Here is a 20,754-nt window from a genome sequence, read left to right as displayed (position 1 = left end):
TGCAGAGATGAAGGTAGCTCCTAAGAAAAGTGTATAGAAAAAAATGTGTGCAAACTTTATGAGACTGTATCCTATTTGTCTACATAAGATAAATACAATTAACAATGGTTATTATTTTAATGTTAGAAAAAATTAAATCATCAGTAATTAGCAGGACCACAGTGATGTTGAAAGAACACTTCTAATCCAAGCTTAGAGCTAAGCACTCCTTATGAAATTATATGTCGTAACCTGTTCATTAAATTAATACAGTCATTATTGGCTACTGGCTACATCTACTGTGTACAAACCACTAGCCTTGTAATTATATTTCACTTAACTAAGCTCTTTGATGGAAAAAAGCTTACTGCATGTAAACGGAGAGTTATGAGAAAAACTGAGAGATTCATTGAAGAATGTGTTGCGATTTTTCAATTTTCATATATAACTATTCCTTTATTAAGAACACCTGTACATCTGTGCAATTATCATGTGGAAGCGGCACAGTGCATGAAATCAAGCAGATACAGATTAAGAGCTTCAGTTAAGGTCAAACATCACAACAGGGAAAATAGCCTGATGGCTGGTGCCAGCTGGGCTGGTTTGAATATGTCAGAAACTGCCGATCAGCGGGATTTTCACACACAACAGTGTCTAAAGTTTGTGGGCGGAAAGCTCAGTTGATGTGAGAGGTTATGGGAGACTGACCAGACTAACAGGAAGGCTACAGTAACTCAAGTAACTACTCTTTACACTGGTGGTGAGCAAAAAAGCATCACGGAATGCACTGAACCTTGAGATGGATGTGTTACAACAGCAGAAAACCACATCAGTTTCCACTCCTGTCAGCCAGAACCGAAATCTGAGGATACAGTGGAATCGGACACACCAAAACTGGACAGCTGAAGAAAAGGAAATATTTTTCCAATCTTCAACTGTCAAGTTTTGATGAATGGCCTATGATAGAGATCACTATCATTCTGCATAAGACTGAAACAAAGGCTGGGCAAATAAGACACAGGAAAAAGTGATACATGCAGGGTAGAAGAAAGATGGACAACCAGAAATAGCCTTGATTAAGTGTGTGTGTAGAGAATAAGAATAAGATAAATGTTTAAGTACTGAAACAGAAAAACACTTTCCAGTCACTTCTCCTGATTTCCCCTTCTTTTTATTTCATAGTATTTTGGATTATAGACGGATGTTGGCCCGTATTTCTGCATTCACACCACCATTCTTATCATTCTTCATTTCTCTAGGTAGGGGATTTACAGAGGTTGGTAACTCTAAAGAAAGGGCAGGGTAGAATGTTTACTGAAGATAATTTACACTTGTCCAATGCTTGCACTCTCTCACAGCCCTAAACATTGTCAGCTGTATGTCGATACAGTCCAAAGTGTTTAGGCTACATTTGATCTCAGCCAACTGTGCCATTCAGGGTTGTAATAACAAGAGAAGAAGCTGTGTTATTGTGGCTGGTGAGATGACATGAATGGAAAAAAGCAAGGCTAATCCAAGTTTATATAATGTCAAAAGAGATTACTTGATTAGAATCTATGGTTGCATGTGTATGGATATATAAATACAATATGAATATGTGTGTGTGTAGAAGGGGAGGAGGGCAGTTTTGGCGCAGAGTTACTCTAATTGGTGATTTAGAAGTTGGACTTTTGAGAGACAAACAGCTGCAATAACAAATGGTTTCATGGCCTATACATCTCCAATTTGTAACAAGAGTTGACTCTTTCTTTTTTGCAGATTCACTTTTATTGTAAGAACATGTGAGAATTTAGCCAAAATAAAGAGCAAAAACAATATATCATAGTGTCAATGAGTCTGTCTCAGAAGCAGAATAAATACAAACAGCATACTGGGAACTCCTGCTGACCTTCTGGAAAGTAAACTTGGTTGAAATCAGTCTGAGACACAACAATGAAAAAAGGCGCTTGTATAGCTTTCTAAATAAAGAGCTCCTGTGGTCTTAGTTAAATCAAAGATCCTGACTGTAAAGGTAATGTAAGGCACTTAGTGTATATACCATCATGGCTGTTCATCTGAGAATAGTGTAAGTGTTAATTGGCTTTGCATTCTGAAGTTACATTTCAACAAACAACATCAATTTGCAGTCCACCTTTATATCCTTCAGGTCACAGCTAGCACTAATACATGAGGTCAGAATGAACCGCCTGCTGTCCAGCCAGAGTGTCATGCTGTTCATGCTGCTATCTGTGTTTACTTACAGACATACTGAATAAATCTGACACTGTGGGAAAGTTATTGCCTTAGAAACCCACCACACTTAAAGCCAAACCTTGAGACCACCCTCTAGCCCACATTACCAGACATCTACAATCTTTTTCTGAGCCCAAAGAATATTACACATTTGTACTAATCCACCTCAACGCATCCTGAAATTTGATCACACTGAAAATTAGGACCACCATGATAAAAACTCTCATCAATAGTCAGAAAGAAATAATTTTATAAGTTCCTTCCATTTAACAGTGAGATCAGACAGCTGAAGATCAATAGCAAAAATCTGGAAAAAATGTAAATAGTCATCAGTATCAAAGAAAAAAAAGAGAGAAAAACAAGAGTTCAAACAATGGTGAAACTGAACCAGGGAAAAAAGTGATGATCCAAGGAAGAAATTAAGACATTAGGAAATTTGTTCAATAAATAAAGAGCCTCTCTCTCTCCCAAAGCTAACATACACATTGCTGCCCAACTAAATGGAACTGTAACAGCATAGGAAATTCATTGTATATATAAAGTAAGTGGGAATTTATCCCTACTGGGACCTCAAGTACTCCCTTCTTGCTAATCCCTAATCTTATACAGTTAGCTCCAAAATGATAACCACTACTGCTAAAGATGGGGTTGTGGGCCATGGAAAATATCTCTGTGGTTAATTAGCTCGATCTCACAATGAAAAACAAAACCACATGTGTCACGGTGACTGGCACCATAGACAATTCTTATGAACAATAATAGAACTGTGAAATGTTCCCATTATTATTATTTTTTTAACCAAAAAAAAAAAAAAACAGTGAAATCACTGCTTACAATAACACAGATGGTACAAGTTAATTAAACACATACCAACCTTTCACCACACATAGCCAAGACATATGGGACAAGTGCTAATCACTGGGATTATCCTGATTCAGTCTAAAGCTAACTAGATGTAGTTTTAATCAAAATTGACAATTAAAAATATGCTGTGTGAGCAGGAAGGAAGTTACTTCAATTTCTGCAGTTCGGAGAAACTGTTACAGAAGCAAATTCCCATTTCTGATTTATACATAATGTTACCTGTCATCACAAGTTTCCAATACAGTACAAGCCAAATCAAACCATGCAAAATAAAAAGATGTTGATGAAGAATGATGTTGGCTTTCTCAGTTGAGAGATTTAGAAATGTACTTTTTTTCTTTTCTTCTGCCTGGATTGAAAAATAAAACAGGTTCTTTCATGGTTTATTGGAAAGTTAAGGGTTCATGGCTTCCTAAATGGGTTTTGCTTAAAGCTTCTGAAAAGAAAAGCCTCTGTTTGTATAGGTTTCCACAAAACCTTTAGTTTCCAGACAGGAACAAAAGTGAATTTTTAAAACTACTGTATAAATAGATTTGACTCTTTGGGGATAGCTAAAAATAAATAACTATAAAGAACCCTGGAGGAACCTTTTTTCTTTCAAGAAATTCAAGTACATTTTTATTATATTTTTATTCTATACGTTTTCACTGTGAAAGAAAATATCAAGAAGAAATGTGTTGGTCATGTTGTATTACTTTACACAACACACATGTACCATAAGTGGCAGGTGAGAGTTATGTGACACTGAAAAGGTGAGATTTTCGCTGTACCAGTTTACGTCATAAATCTCCACATATTTCTCTCTCTCTCTCTCTCTCTCTCTCTCTCTCTCTCTCTCTCTCTAATTATTTAATTATCTATCTATCCATTCATTTATTACTTTCCAAAAACGCTTAAGCAAGCATATCAATACTATGCATGCTTAGTGGTTCTGTTATACGGGGGGGTGGCTGCTCTCCCTGCTCTGTCCATGCATGCACATGTCCATGCATGCACATGTACAGTACGGGCGCGTGGATTCTTGCCCAGAAAAGAACCATACCGCCAACACTAACTGTATGCATATAATCTAATAAATTCCCTTGTGACAAAGTGGTCCTGACAGAAATGCAGATTTATATTACCACCAAAATAATAAAAAAAAACAAAAATATGGTGTTGTGTTGTGTTTTCCATGCATCATTGTGATGATGCAAGATGAATGCAAATGTGCCAGTATCTAATTAGAATAAAGTCAGTCTGAATCCAGAACAACGATGGAAATACTCGGAACAATAACACTAAACCCACCCAGTGTAAAACCACCGTAATTTAACCAAATTCCTCTTTAACCTAGATGCTGACCAGAGTGTAAAAGCATAAGGGTTTTTACCACTAAATCCACTAAATGCCAATGTAATCTAAATGTGAATTTAGAGGTAAAAAAATGACTGAAAAACATGAGAACATGTGAAGGAAAAGAAACACTAAAAGAAACCGATTGAGACATTACGCCACCCACATGGATGTAAATGTTTGGATTGTGAATATTTAAATCAAGCTCCTTTCATAGGTGGCATTTTTAAGATGTTTCTTTACTGAGTAATTATAACTGACTTCAATGGTATAGACTTTGAGTCTCTTTATTGGCTGTGTGCAGTTTCTGGGAAGCAAACAGTTCACGTGTAAATAAGAAATACTCTATACCATGTCTAACAGGCAACCTGTGCAACTGTACATACAGTTTGTTTTTAATAAACTAAACTAAACCATTAATAAATTTTTTTAAATTTATTTCATTAATTAATTTTAATAAACTAAACATAAACTAAACCATTTTCTAGACTTTTATAAAAAGTTCTTTGTTCTCTCCAGTCTTGTATGCTAGTCCGTGAGAACAGGTAGCCACAAACTGGCTCATATTTTTAGTGGGGCACGTTTTAACATGACCCCCCCCCAAGGGACAGATCTTAAATTACAGGAAACTGTCTCTAGGTAGCTTCCTCCACTAGCAACAGCCCAGATGTGTGCATACATGTTGATTTATTAAATCTGATTAGTCTTTCCAGATGGATTCAGAAAAAAAAATTACTTAACACTATAGCGTGCATGAGACAGGTGGAGAAATTTACTGCTGTTAAATGGACTTACTGTTACCCAACGTGCACTTTTAAGCATACACACATACTGTGCAGACATGATAAACATCCAGCATCACACAGGATGTGGAGTGATGAAATACTGTAGATAAAATGGCCCCAGGGTGCCCTTGAACATCTCCGTGTCTAATAAATAGCATACGTAAAAATTCCTGAAACTGTATGTTTTTAAGTACAGCTGGGTAGATCATAGTTTAGAAAAAGAAAGAAAGAAAAAAAAATCAATGAATGATTCATACAAGAAACAGCTACTCTTACTGTAGTTAGCTACTCAGGTTAGTGAAATCACAAAAAAGATTAACACAAAAACTTCTCTTCTGGCTGAAATGTAACAGTAACCAAACTATGTGTTGAACAATCCACCAAATATCCATTTTTCTAGACATTGAAATTGATGTGGAGCAAAAAGCATTGGCTTTAAAATCATCATAGCTGACTGTAATAGATATAACTTTATGAGAAAATGAGGAAGCAGACTCTAAAATCTAAAGCCAGGGTAAGGGAATCATTTTGAGCATGTTTGGAAATCTTCACCTAAAAATGTAGAACTTTTTACCCAACTATTTCCTGTGGGAGTTAACACAAGTGAGTTGGCTTTATCAAAACCAAAGAAACAAAACATATGGTATCACATTTTTTAATATGGTACCACACTTGGATCAAAGGGAAAACCAAAAAATAAAAATGTCCATTGTTTATTTACTTGTCTCTCTAGATAATGCCTCCTTCCTCCTTCCTTGATTCACCATCAGTAAAAATGTCACAAAAAGAGGGACACCAGTACACATTTTATTGACAATACTACAATTTCTACCAATATATTTCCAGTCAAAATCTTTGTAAACCTACGTAACATATAATATGATTCTCATAAGAAAAATGAATGAAAAACTACAGCACTATGAATCTCTGGGTAGAGGTACCTACCACGAAGACCAATTTATAAGTCTGTATGGATCAGAAGCAGAAACCGCAGCCGGTTTGGCGCTATGCATGCCCATGTGTGCGGTATTGGTGAGGCTGGAACAGTGTGGGGATTGCAGTGGTGCTACAGCTAAAACAATCTCATCCTGTGGATTGTCCAAGTATTTTGTTTGGTTCTTTGGGGCTTTGAGGAACGTAGTGAAATAAATAAAAAGACATTCATGTGAAACAGTGAAAAACCAACACTGGTGCTGTGTGGCATGAAATAAGATCTAAAGATGGTATCTGCTAATAATAACTTTCCAAAAAAACTACATATCCTCCAAAGCATTTATCATTAGTTGCTGAAAACTACTGGCTTTCATATGTATAAATCAGAAGTTTAGAATAGCTGCCTTTTTAAAAGATGTAAAGTATAATTCTTGCTGTTTACCATTCTAAGCAATTCTACTTTTTAATGGTTTTAATTTTTTCCCATTTTTTCTGTCATCTTTTTTCTTTTCTATGTATATTCTGCAATGTCCCCTTCTACAGAGTGTCAAAATATTCCTCTGCTGCTCGCCCACTTCACGCTCGTCTCTTTACACGGAACCCACATTCCAACTGCACTGATCACAACCAACTGCCATCTTCAAATATTATAAGTTAAATGAAGCGGCAACAACGTGGAATTCCAGTATTTATCTTAACTGTTTTTTCTGGAAGCAGTTTTTAGCACAGATGCTTCTTTGAAAGCATACAATCTTGAAGTCTTTGAAGTTCATGTATGCAGAAAAGAAGGGAAAACAAAACGAATTCCTTACAGTTGCACAGATGCAAAACTAGCTGATGAAAATGATGAATGGTTGCTAAGTTCATCACACTGGTTTTAAATCATCACACAAATCATCCTGGTCTTAAATCATCACACATAACATATTTTCTTTTTTTGTTATCGGAAAGGATTGCAAAGTCAATATCGTTAATAGGTAACAGTCTAACCTGTCTGTCTAATTAGGTAAATAGGCAGTAGATCTGAATTTCTCTGGGTTTAGTTCATTAGTGACGTGCTAATGACTTCGTTCCATGGCAACCAATGACAGCTTATGACTGGCAGTGGCATAGATTTTTCATGTAAGCTTTGCTATAATACTCACGTAAAAGACACCAATAGGGGGATAGCATAGGCTAATACAAAACTCCCTGTATGGTTACAAATACGGTAGTGCAAATGGCAAAACAGAAATGAAAGATAAAAACAGATAAAAATCCTTATTACCACAAGTTCAATTTGAAGTACATTTCTTTACAGATTGCAACTGATGTTGCAGCAAAACTTAATAATATTCATTATTTGCAAGTCTATCGGTCGGTAGAGGATCTTCATCATTTTTGACATGGAGAACACATTATCATTGGCCAGTTAAGCCATACTGCATGGGAAAGAGTGCTGTTGTACTGAATATCAGAATATCATCTATAATTCAGCCACAGGTACAGTACAAGGCAGCAGGTACTCACAGCCCTGCTGATATACAGTGCAATTGAGAGTGATGTAATGCTTTAATTTAACAGTACTATAAATGATAAGTTCATAGCAAGTATGTCCAAATATTTTGTTTGTTTTTTCTCTGTCAAAGAAAATAGTTAGCAAAGAAGCAACATCTAGATAGTGTGTTGTGTATTACCATGCAACTTACAGACCTTAGTAACAGTTTCAAAGTAATGAACTGTTGCTAGAATTGTAATTTTATGCAGCAAACACAGAATAGCTGTGTTACAAAATGTTAAATGTTCCAGTGCTGATATAATAAATGATAGCACTCTTGGAACACCACTTGTTCAATCGAGACAGTCGAACAAAACTAACTGGGGTATAATCATTTTTCTAATACTATTGCTAAAATCTGAGAGGGATTCTAAAATGATCCAGACTCCCAAGACTGCTCAGCTGTTTTGCGACATGGCTTGTGTAAAAAAATCATCTCTGAAATGCATTTACTTAATTTATTTCCTGGACAGATTTGAATTAAAGGTAGCAGATAAATTTTATTCTCAAGAACTGCCAGAACAATATACAGTATATATAAACCTATGTATGCATAACACTGGATGCTAAATAGGCTGTTAATGATTTGCTAAATTGTCTCATGTAACACAATTAGCTAGGAACAGTACATTTTAATGCCAAGTACTTTCAGTATTAGCAACAACAAAAAAAAAGATTTTCCTACCTCAAGAAAACAGGTCCCTGCAGCTGTGTTCTCCTTGATGGACGCATTATAGAAGCTGCTCCCAAAGACTGGCTTGTTGTCATTAATATCCTGTAGACTGATTTCCACCATGGCAGTAGAAGATAAAGGAGGCTTTCCACCATCTGTAGCCACTACCTTGACACTCACTTTTGGATCTGTCTCATAATCCAGCTCAGTAGCTGTGGTAATGATACCTGTCTCAGCATCAATAGTGAACCAATTAGAATGTGTCCCTTTATTGGACAGGATACTGTAGCGGACATCACCATTTGGGCCTTGGTCTTTGTCTCGTGCTGTTACTTGTAGTACAAAGCTACCTGGGTAAACCACTTCTGGAATAGTCTGTTTGTATGCCTGCTGATCAAAGAGAGGAGGGTTATCATTGACATCTGTGACTTGGATAGTAAAAGAAGATTCAGCTCGGAGTGGTGGAGTGCCAGAATCTGTAGCCATGACCCGAAGTTCATATGAGTCTCTCTCTTCACGATCCAGAACCTGGTCCACACAGATAAGGTAGATGATGCTGTCCTTAGTAGTGAGGGCAAACTTACCATCCCCACCTTCCAGAGAGACATTAACATTTGAATATTCACCATAATCAGGGTCTGAAACTGAAATACGGGCAACGTACTGCCCAGGCTGAGCACCCTCAGATACTCGAGGTGATCCATCCTCGCTGAGAAAGATGATGGTCATGGTGGGTTGATTATCATTGTAGTCACGAACATGGATAGTAACAAAAGCATTAGTGATCTCTGGGTGGCTAGCATTGTCTTTGGCTTGCACAACAAGCTCATGGACCTTTCTGACTTCATAGTCCAAAGCTTTGTTGAGTGTGATAATACCAGAACGAGGGTCAATGACAAAATATTGATCTGGGTCACTTTGCCTACGGTTAATCTCATAAAGCACTAGGCCATTGTCACCTTCATCTGCATCTGATGCAAACACTTGTAGAATATTGCTACCTTGGGGGAGACTTTCAGAAATTATAGCATGGTACCTGCTCTGATTAAAAACAGGAGCATGGTCATTGATATCCTGAACTGTCAAATCCAACGTCATTTGTCCTGTTTTTTTAGGAGATCCCCCATCAAAGGCCTCCAGAACCAAAGAGTAAGAAGCCCTCTCTTCTCGGTCAAGGACACCATCAACCACCAGGTCCAAGTAAAGAACCTTATTTGCTGCCCTCTTCGTTTCCAGTCTAAACACTTGCCCCACATTTCCATCTTTGATGAGATATCCCTGCGTGGTGAGCTGATCTTTGTCTGCATCAGTTGCTGGCTCCAGAGAAAACCTTGTTCCCACTGCAGTCTGCTCAGGGATCTTCAAATAGGCCTTACTCTTGGGGAACACTGGAGCATGATCATTAATGTCATTCACTGTGATGGATACCTTCACTGTGAGGCCGGTCATGGTAACTGCTATAAAGCTATAATGATCTCTCTCTTCCCTATCTAGACGCCGAGCAGTCTTGATAATGCCAGTGGTCTCATCAATGTTGAGGTCCGTTCCCACGCTAGTGCCCTCATGATCAGAGATGAAGTAGAGGGAGGCCGTTTCTCCAGGTGGTAACCCAGCACTGATGTCACCCACTATTGTACCTGCAGGCTGTTCCTCATCTAGCTGTAACTCCAGCATGCTTGCTGGAACATCTGCATTGACCATTACTGTTAACAATCCCACAGTCAGAAAAACAAACAGAAACATCCTTAATCTCCAGCTGTTGTCCCCAGAGCTTCTGAATAACTTCATCACTGCACGGTTCTCTTACACCTGCAAGAGAACAGAAAGAAAACAGATCACAACCTAGAATCGCACTAATAAAATACATTCAAACACCAGACGCATGTCAAATTCCTCCACTGTTGTCTATAACCCACTGGAATGCATGAGAGGTCTGGTGTGGATCACTGTTGCAGACTACATTTGTGTTAGAGAGTAGCTCTCTGACAATGTTCGAAGCAACGTCCTTCTAAAAACATAACACATTTTTTAGACATTGTTTCTGTAATTAATAACAATCCTTATCTTCCAAATGTAAATCTTTTAGGTACATTTTGCTAGTTGACTTAAAAGTAGTATTATATTTAATATATTATATTTAATATAAGTATAAGCCTTAATACTAATCCGTATCCAAAATAGACAGATATAATATGTGGCTATCTTTTCTGTACATGACCTGAGTAGAATTCTCACATGGTATAAAAGATGCACACCTAAACAACATTTGTTTGAGATCTAGCAAGCTACAAAATTACAAAGTCAATAGAACTGGTAACTGTAGTAAAAAACTGAAAAAATGAAGTGTTCTGATTCATTGTGGTCAGTGAGGCACTGGAATAGCTCATTCTGTGTCCAGCTAACCTTGCATGTTCCTGCCATTTGAGAATGATGAACGAACTTGGCAAAGATGAAATGAACCAGAGATGTGGGGGTTCTGTTGTAATTTATACTAGCCTATCAACCTAGACTATTATTACATTGGTAACCACACTGATTTCTACTAATACTAATACTACTAATATATTAATGTGTTTTTAGCATGGAGCATGGAGTTCCAGAGAGTAGCACTGACTACTCACAGAATTAAGCTCAGATTATTGTCTGTACTGTCAGTCACAGTTTGCACAAGTTCCCTCTGGGAATCCTCCCTCTGTCCTAAAACAAGCAGGTAGGTGGTTTGGTTATGCTAAATTGCCACTAGGTGTAAATCTATGCAAGAATATTTTCCTGCGATGGACTGGCATGCCACCAAGAACAAATTCTCCACTTTGCCCCCCATTACTGACCACGTTACTGAAATGGCTTAAAAAAGTCAGAGAGAGAGAGACTGAGTGAGAGAGAGAGAGAGAGAGAGAGAGAGAGAGAGAGAGAGAGAGAGAGAGAGAGAGAGAGAGAGAGAGAGAGAGAGAGAGAGAGAGAGATGAGAGCTCCCCCCTAGCCTCGCTCTCTCTCTAGACTCTTCGCGATAGCTCCTCGGCTCTCGCTATATCTGCTTCTCTCTCTCTTCCTCTCTTTCTACTTTCTACTCTCTCTCTCTCTCTCCCTTCTCTCTCTCTACTCTCTCTCTCTCTCTCTCTACTCTCGCTCCTTCTCGAGAGAGAGAGACTGCAAACAGAAGGCAAGATTGTGTGTTGGAGCTGACAGCTCCACTCTTTTCACATATGGGAATGCAGACCACTGAGAGCCACAGGTGGCCAGATTTACAAATGCTATTTCATCTAGCACTAAAAAAAAACCCTACAGAGATTAGACTGTTGTATAGTTTTGGCTGGAAATTGTCCAAACCCCAGAGTTCAGCCAGCACTGTACTGAGGAGGCATGTAGCTTGTCAGTGGAAGTGAGTTACTCCAAACCATACTGGCAAAATCCATGACCTATCACTTTAGGCTGCGTTTGTGCCCAGATTTTTCAATTTGTTCTTGTCAGTACTCCTTTAGAACGTGCATCTATGCAAACCACAATAGTGAAGAAGGAAATTTTGTTTTGTTTTATTTCTCTTGTAGTCCAGACCCCAAACTATCAGCTTTGAATCATTTGACACACCCTCTAGTGGTCAACAAGGGATGTAAGCAAACGATTAGAAAGGTTCACAACAGTGCATTATACTCACCAGTGTAGTCTGAACATATAGATGGACTGTCATATTGAATATCACAATATCCTGCCATACACTGACTACTTTTGTTTTTACATTTTCAAGTTTATGTGCTCACAATCTTCATTCTGGTCTAATGCAAGTAAACGGAACAAGAATAAGGATGCACAAGTTTAAAATTAATGTTTCAAATTAAATAACTTATCTGTAGACCCACATTCAGCAGGACTGTAGGGGACCATTCTACAGATGTAGTAAATACCCTTTTTGTTACTATAATAAGGCTTTATGTTGACTATTGTAATATTGAGGTTGCAGTTAAAGGATTGACACCCCCTGCAGGCTCTGGTTAGGACTGCAGCAGCCTTCTCCCTAATGCATGTAACAGACACAGTGGAAACACAGAGACCAATAGGAGCCAAGTTAAATATGCTCCAGAGTCACGAACTAACTCAGCATTCTTTCTTATATATTCTTATATTTAACAGCTTATTAAAATATGTCAGGGTCCCAACAGCCCCTCTATCACATAGAATAAACAGGTCAGACTAAGTGATTGACAGGGGCGTCTGAGGAAAACTAGCAGTGGGGGGCCTTTTCTGTTCACTGCATAACTACATGGCAGCACTTCAGCACTTCAATTGCCATCTCAGAACAGCTGGGGATCAGGAATTTCATGGTATGTAGTACATATTAAAGACATATAGATTTTGGTGATACATGATATTTCCTTTACGGTCTTCTTTTATTCTAATAATACAATTGTGCAATGTATTATAAGGAGAAATCACTGAACATTCAGAATCAGTAGTTGCACGTTAATCTTTAGCAATTGTAACATAGCTAATTAATTGGAGAAGCTGATCTGTTCACACTCATCACCTCATGAATACAAAATTTTTATTTGGTTTAAGATACTTCTATATTATCATCTATTTCTTTGATAACCAACCGAATCCAAACTAGTGACAGAGCAACCACTGATTAATCTCACTGTACGTACTTAATCATCACTTCCGATAGTTCAGTCAGAATGATCCATTAAAAGTACGCTTTGTCTTAAACCCTTAAATAAATAAAAATCAAGCGCATGATATACTGTTTTCCAGGAGGTTATAGAATGCACCCCAATTCTCTGTCTAAGACTTGGACAAGCACAAAGCTTAAGCCTTCTGCATATAGCCTTCCAGCTGTCATCAGAGAATTAGTGTTGGGGCAAAGGTGGCAGACATGCTCCTGGCCAGCAACAACTTTACGGATGGAGACTGATCCTTTTACATCCATCTCATGACTCTGAGCAGAGACAACAGCTGTAGCACTCCAACTGAGCTGATGAACACAAAAATGTTGGGGATTTAGCATGCGTTAACATTTTATATATAGTGTATACAGTAAGAGCATTGGAGGAAATATGCATTGTGGCCTGTGAAACATTTTAAATGGTTACATTTTGGCATTTTGGCATTTCTATGCCTGACTATGCATTTTCCTGATCTAAAATACTGTATGTTTAGTATAAAATACTGTATGTATATTTAGACAATACTGTATTTCAATCAACAGTAAAGTTATACTGTTTTGATGTCCAGTTACTCTGCAAAAATGAAACATGGACAATTTTGTTTTGTTCCCATTCCAATGAAAGACACAAGAAAATAATGTGTGTCTCTCCTGTCAGTAACCATGTCTTATCCATTTCAGGGTCTCTGTGAAGCCAGAGTCAACACTGGGCATGATACGACCTTGAAGGAATAACGGACCATCCCACACACATTTACACATATTCACTCACTAGATGCAGGAATTGGGAGAAACATAGACTATAAATAGATTTAATTAGTATGTAAATTTATTGTATTAAAAAAAACTAAAAATAAATATAGCATTGAATCTATCTATCTTCTACCTTCTGTCCTCTACAGTTATACCCACCTACCTACTATTCATAGCCTACAACTGTATCTTTATTTTTTTTTTAATAAATTGCTTCTTCTTTACCTGTCAAGTTATATGCAAAAAAGCCCAGATAAATTTAGACCATAAAACATTATACTGTACATTGCTTATATGTCTTAAAATAAAGATGTCTAAGCATGTTATGAGCAGAAAAACTGTCGATCTATTTGTAAGAACAATATCAGGTTTTTGTATTTGTGTGACCTGTTTCTGACTTTTTAATAAGAGTATATCAAGCACTAAAGTATGTCAACCTCAAATCTCCAAAGAGTAGTAAAAAAGCTGATTAATGTAGTCTCTTATCTACTGTATAAGAAAGTTTAAACATAGACCCATTTTGTTCTTGGCATGATCACATGGCAAGAACAAAATGCTTCCATTAAAAATAGGAATTAGAAATCACATTTTGCAATAAAGAAACGCTGGAGAGATTATGCTCCTGGGCACTTTAACATGCTGTGAATTTCAGTGTATAAATACCCTCTGTGCACTTCAGCAAACACTTCCTAACAGTAAATCATCAATATGGACCTGAAATGCTACTGCAGACCGATGGAGCTTTATACAGTAAGTGCCAGAACATTACTCAAGCTAGCTCCACTTACAGGCGACGTACATACAATCAGTCTGCAAAAAAAACACTACCTCCTGATATGTACACAAACTCACAAACTGTCGGAGTCAGGCGAACAGATGATGTCATAATTTGAATTGATTTAGAGGAATAGCAATGATGCAAAGCGGCAGCGACAGTGCAGTGTAACACATTTACGGACAGTTTTTTACACATCACATACACACACACACATCGTTCACTTGTTTGCTTTTTTTACAGCCTCTTGGTGAAGCACATTTAATGGGATATGAAATTTCCTGAAAAAGCATCGTAACCACAGAAATGCAGAGCTGTAAATGTCAGGGCTTCCAACGTTTCTCCTTTAAAACTGGAAGCAAGGCCAGAGGAAACAAAGCAAGGGTTTCAGGCAATGACCCAACCAAGTTCAGGTGATACATATTTTATGCCGGACTGCATGCTCCCGTGGGCCACTTGCTCTCACTGTAAACCTGAACTGTCTATGTTATCACTGGGTTGGACTCTCTGCATCTTTCTTTTAATTTCTTCTAATTCAACTACTTCATTAAATATATTTCATCAATGCGTGAAACACGGTGTCCTTTCTATACTGGAATGTTGACATCATACTTTTATCCAGACCTGCAAAGCATCAACCAAGACTGAAACATTATGTTTGTTTTAGTCCTGACTAGACTCCAAGAAAGTCACCACTGTATATCAAACATTTCCTAACACTTATTGTTACATATGGCATGTCATTGTTCTATCTAAACTTTCATAAATATTTATTAAAACAAAATCAGTAGAGTGAAAGTAGTTCAATATACCAAAAATTTTGAAACGGAGGATCTATTATTTTTCTGTATAGTGTGTGTGTGCACGTGTGTGTGTGTGTGTGTGTGTGTGTGTGTGTGTGTGTGTGTGTGTGTGTGTGTGTGTGTGTGTGTGTGTGTGTGTGTGTGTGTGTGTGTGTGTGCGTGCGTGCGTGTGTCAGAGAGAGAGAGAGTATCAGTAACTACTTAGAGAGCGACTGAGACAAATCTAAAACCGACAGTGGTTTCTATGTTGTGATCAGGGCTGGATTCATTCCTGCACGATTGCGGTGGATTGCAGGATCTCTTGAGAAATAAAACTTAAAACTTAAAAGGAAAACAGAGACAGTGAAAGGGACAAGGTCACTGAATTATTAACAAGCAAGGGCCGCCTGGTTATTGGAGATGTCATGATGTTAAACACAGGAATTGTGGTATATCGGGTTCTTGTGTCCTCTGTTCTCATTGCATCCATTAGAAATAATGGCATGACGTTTTTAGAGCTATTATACATCATACAATCAGATTGCATTTTGGATTACAGAAAGAAAACGACTGGTTTAACATGATATACTGTGCATCAGTGTATTACTGTGATCTTCTAGCTTTAATAAAACAGACTAATGTGCAGTAGGTTTCATTTGCTCCACAGTACATACAGTAAACATACAGTAATAAGCTTCATCACACTTTTACCTATTTTCTGGCAATACTTTAAATGATGTAAACACATTTGTTTCAGAGTTGCCTTGTTGTCCTTTCAGTAAATATTGCCACTATATGTTTCTTTTTGTTAATAACGGTAAAAAAAATTCATATCTTTGCATGGTTTAGTTTGTTCTCAATATTGTATCTAAGATCATATATTGAATTTCCTACTGAATACAAATGGAGAAATACTGTAAGCTTGTGTACTTTTTCACACGTTTGCTAAATGAAATCTGATTTTACCAGCATATATGTGAGTAATGGGAGGATATTAAAATGGAACATGTGAATAATATAGTGGAGGGTCTCATTAATCGCAGTCTACATCTGGCTGTAGGGCTGAGAGTTTGTTTTATTATTTTTCATAATTTTTTTTTTTTTTTTTTTTACCAAAGCTAAGTTAAAAATAGACTCTCCAAAACTAAACTCCACAACTGGACTGGTAGTGGGAAAATCTGGTCTTTGGTCTCTGATTTAAGAGTGGAGCTACACAAACTGAGCACTCCATAGTTCAAGTTTTTAAACATGAGCCATCGTGATCTCTGGTGCAAATCTACTGCTGCAGCTTCTTTGGACCAGTTCTGCATTTATATGAAGTTATTAATGGATAACCTGCCATCCATTCATGTTAGCTGGTTATCTAGACTGGAATCAAGAACTTTCATGTACTGTAGCTAAAACTTTACAAATTGTAGCTCAATAGCCTTTAATGTATTCACCCCGTAGTGAAAGATTCTCATAAAACTTCCACACAGGGCAGTCTATATTCATTACTCTATAGGAAATGAATAGGAACTATGCCTCAGCAGAGGTTCACAAAACTTGAGCAAACTCAGGCCTTATCTCCAAGCATTCTGTTTCCAGACCATTTGCCTGAAGTTAGGCTTGAGCTCAATGCCCATTACCGGTATAAAACACTACCAGAGCCAGTCACTCAGCTTTCATTTCAAAGTAAGTCACTCAGCTCAAAGCTATTTAACTAAAATAAAGTTTGCTCCATTACCTAATGGAGACGTTGATTAGAAGAACCAGTACTGGCTCATTTTAGTTAATTTGGGGATTTATTGCATGTTGACAGTAGAATAAAATTACCTCTCCTTCCTAACACTTACACATCAACAGACTTCAGCATTTCAACCAAACCTTGGTGAGAAATATACTTCCACCGTACATATATGAGTCCAACATCCTTTAATCACTGACTACTATGCACAATAGCTTAGCAGAAGACAAATAAACCAAATTTCAAATGTCACTGAAATTACACTTAATAAAAGTACATCATTACCTTATTATCCATTTACTATTACCTTATATAGTACTATTCTATAATATAGTACTAGATACTATAATACTATGTGTAATGTTTACAGTGTTTAATAAGGCTACAGGAGAACAACACTATCCCGAAGCATTTAGATCTATTAGGTTTTACTTTGGCAAGTGTTCCAGCAAGCTGGCAGTGTAGTCGAACTATAGAGAGAAACGGATTGAAATGAAATGATTTGCAGACATGAAGGCTTTTAGTGTCAGACTGCAGAATTGTTTTGGTTCATGTGGTAAGAGGCTGATAATCAAGAAAAGAAGAAAAAGAACATCTCGCGGATGCCATAAGCAAGTGGGGAGGGATTGAAGTTTCTTGTGTAATTCTTGTATAAATGTTTGCCCCCAGCTACTTAAGGCAGAAGATCAGATGTAGATTTCACTGCTGTCATCTGTTACTCATTCTAGTGTGTGTGTGTGTGTGTGTGTGTGTGTGTGTGTGTGTGTGTGTGTGTGTGTGTGTGTGTGTGTGTGTGTGTGCGAGAGCATGTGTGTGTGTGTTTGAGTCTTTATGGCATTTGTCCATATAAGTGGTGACAGAGAATCACAAAAGATAACTGACAAAAAGAAATTGATGGTGAGGAATGGGTTAATCAGTTCATGGGCAAAAGGCTCAATAAAACCATAGAAGCCTACTTTTACTTCTGATTCCATTCTTCATAAAGCAACAGCACAAACAGATGACTATTAGCTACTAAAAAAGAGAGGGGATGTATTAATAATAATAATAATAATAATAATAATAATAATAATAATAATAATAATAATAATAATAATAATAATAATAATAATGTCATCATCTTGACATCCTAACACACCCTGTCCTGTGGTTTAAACTAGCATGTGTGTCGCAGTAACACTAAAAGCCTTCAGTCCTTAATAAGAGCAGCTCTGTGATCGGCATCCAAGTGATGACGGGTAGCAGTACTTACAGACAGCCCCGTACTGGGCACTGTTGTATTTTATAGCTCTGTGATCTGCAACCCCTGCTGGGAATGCACATGTGCTCTATACTTCCTGACCTCACATGGGCTGTATTATAGTATCTTCCAAACTAATATTGAGACCTCCAAAAGATTAGATAGCCTTTGTTTTTGCTCCGTGCTCAAAACATTTGATATCAATATTTAATATCAGTGTGACAGAATGGCTTCCCATCTGGAGTGTATTCCCAAACTTAGTGTTCCTTGCATAGGCTCGGTTCTTCCCACGACCATGACTGGGGTTAGGAGGTTAATGAAGATGAATGGATGAATTTACATGCAAGTAATAGTTTTCTACCAGTTGGTGCAGTACAACACAACTCCAGGCTTGATAGTATGATCCTGACCTTGATAGTATGATCCTGATCCCAATCTTACAACACCAGGCTTGATAGTATGATCCTGACCTTGTGCTTATATCTATGTGGAGTTTCTATATGTATGTGTGGGTTTTCTCTGGGTTCTCCAACTTCCCAAACACAAACCAGCAGGTGGATTGACAACTAGGTGTAAAGGTGTGTATGAAGAGTGTCCTGTCATTGACTGTCATATCATCCAGTGTATACAGTATATCAAGTGTAAATATATCCTGAAATTTAAAACAGATTTAAGCACTCTATAGTGTGTTAATATTTGAATTGTTTTGAGCTGCTATTTGTGGTTAATTTATCAGTGTCCCCTGAGTTCAATGTGGAAGTTAAATATTAGATGTCATCTGTAGCCCACTGAGGCATCCGTGTAAGCCAAAAGAGTTCTACAGCCATTCAGAAGGCGTCACAGCATAACCGAGCAGTAGCTATAATCAATGCTGAGACATAAATGGAAATGTGGTTAGAAAATAAGCATATGTTTCTTGTTATGACAAGAGTCTCTTTGCCAGGCAAGCCCCTACAGTAGAAAAAAGGATCGATCCATGACCACTTACACCGAGCACGGCCAAGTTTACCTTGGGCAGATATTGCGACTAACTCCCACTCTCCGTGAAATAAAACTACCTTTATACATAATGTCTTCATAAGGATATAAAATTCAAATTTCATTCGTTAAAGGCACAATCTTATTTTAAATCCAAATTTTAAAGAGACCGGTAATTAACTATAATTAATAAATCTATTTATATTTGCATAATTGATTGATCAATCTATAATGTCTGTTTGAGCATATGTCACAACTTCATCATAAAAAAGGTGTTTAAAAGTACTCAAACATACTCATGAGATCACATTAAAGTGTTTCATCTCTATATAAAGATCACTGCTTTTTTTCCCCTGATCATAAGCCTAGTGGTTAAGGTGTTGGACTACTGATAGTTAGATCGTGGATTCGAATCCCGGGTCCACCAAGCTGACACTGCTGGGCCCCTGAGCAAGGCCCTTAACCCCCAATTGTTCAGTTGTATAATGAGATAAAATGAGATTCATTTCAGTTGTATAATGAGTTGTAAAATGAGATAAAAATGTAACTCTGGATATGAGTGTCTGCTAAATGCTGGAAACATGTAAATGTCTATCTGGACTTTCTTGAATGCATGAATGCTTCTGCAGTGTACGTGGTGAAGGGTTTTGCTATTAAAGCTCTTGCACACAGTGAAGCAGGTCTCAGTGATGCTGGGATGAATGAAGCCGCCCCTTTACTAGTCTACGCTTTTTTACTGCATAGGTGAAAATGCATGAATGGAAAAGACACTATCAACATCTCAAGGCGCTACTTGTCTTTAAAGCACACAAAGCGACTTCTGGTGTATTGTAAAGGCAAACCGCTGCACATTTCCACTAGATTGGAGAAAGATACTGAATGAAGCATCTGCTTACATGCATGGGATCGGAGCTCGTGCTGCTGGTCCCGTTGTTCCTCCACAATCCCTGTACGGATGCTGATGTGTCCCAGCAGGAAAAAAAACGGACGCTTTTACAGATCCAGGCTAAAATCCATGCCCACAGTAAATCTGATGTCTGTATCTTGCTTTTCCAGCCCAGGTTGCCACAAAACGCCCCAAAAAATCGTATCTCCACTCCAGCGTGCCGGCCGTCAGGTGCGCGTGAATGCCGTGCAGGCTGAGCAGCCCCGAGTCTTTTCACCCCGTATAAAAAAAAGACGCCACTGGGTCCTACACGCCGTCCTGTTTCACGCCTATCACATGGAACATTAACAGGCGCCTCTGAATAACGGTCCAGCACGAGCGTCTAATTCAGCAGAGCGCGAGCGCGCAGGGAAATCTGACACGGCGACAAAGCCCCGCCCCCTCTGATTAGCGCCGCTAATGTTTTAGACACGTGGGGAGTCACACAAAAGAGGGGGAAAGCGGAGAGAAAGAAAAGAGCTGCTCTAGAAGAAAAAAGGAAGGCTTTTGCTTAAGCTTTGGTGCCATCATGCTCTGCCGCGAAGAAATGATTTTCAAGACAAAGAGTGCATGTTTATAG

At 37.9% G+C, this 20,754-nt stretch overlaps 1 protein-coding gene across 1 annotated transcript in view; it reads right to left on the bottom strand.

Moving 5' to 3' along the window:
* dchs1b (dachsous cadherin-related 1b) overlaps window positions 1-20,504 on the bottom strand; it is an 89,385-nt gene extending 68,881 nt beyond the window's left edge. Inside the window, exons 1-2 of the mRNA XM_027138917.2 lie at window positions 20,146-20,504; window positions 8,351-10,147 (exon numbers count right to left, since the gene is read on the bottom strand). Of these exons, the coding sequence (XP_026994718.2) occupies window positions 8,351-10,126 (1,776 nt within the window). The 5' untranslated portion in view covers window positions 10,127-10,147; window positions 20,146-20,504. The remainder of the gene's footprint in view (window positions 1-8,350; window positions 10,148-20,145) is intronic.
* Between the last annotated feature and the right edge of the window lie 250 nt (window positions 20,505-20,754).

This window comes from Tachysurus fulvidraco, chromosome 20, assembly GCF_022655615.1.
Source record: "Tachysurus fulvidraco isolate hzauxx_2018 chromosome 20, HZAU_PFXX_2.0, whole genome shotgun sequence".
In the NCBI taxonomy this organism is placed as follows: domain Eukaryota; kingdom Metazoa; phylum Chordata; class Actinopteri; order Siluriformes; family Bagridae; genus Tachysurus; species Tachysurus fulvidraco.
This window is presented reverse-complemented; position numbering and strand designations above follow the sequence as displayed.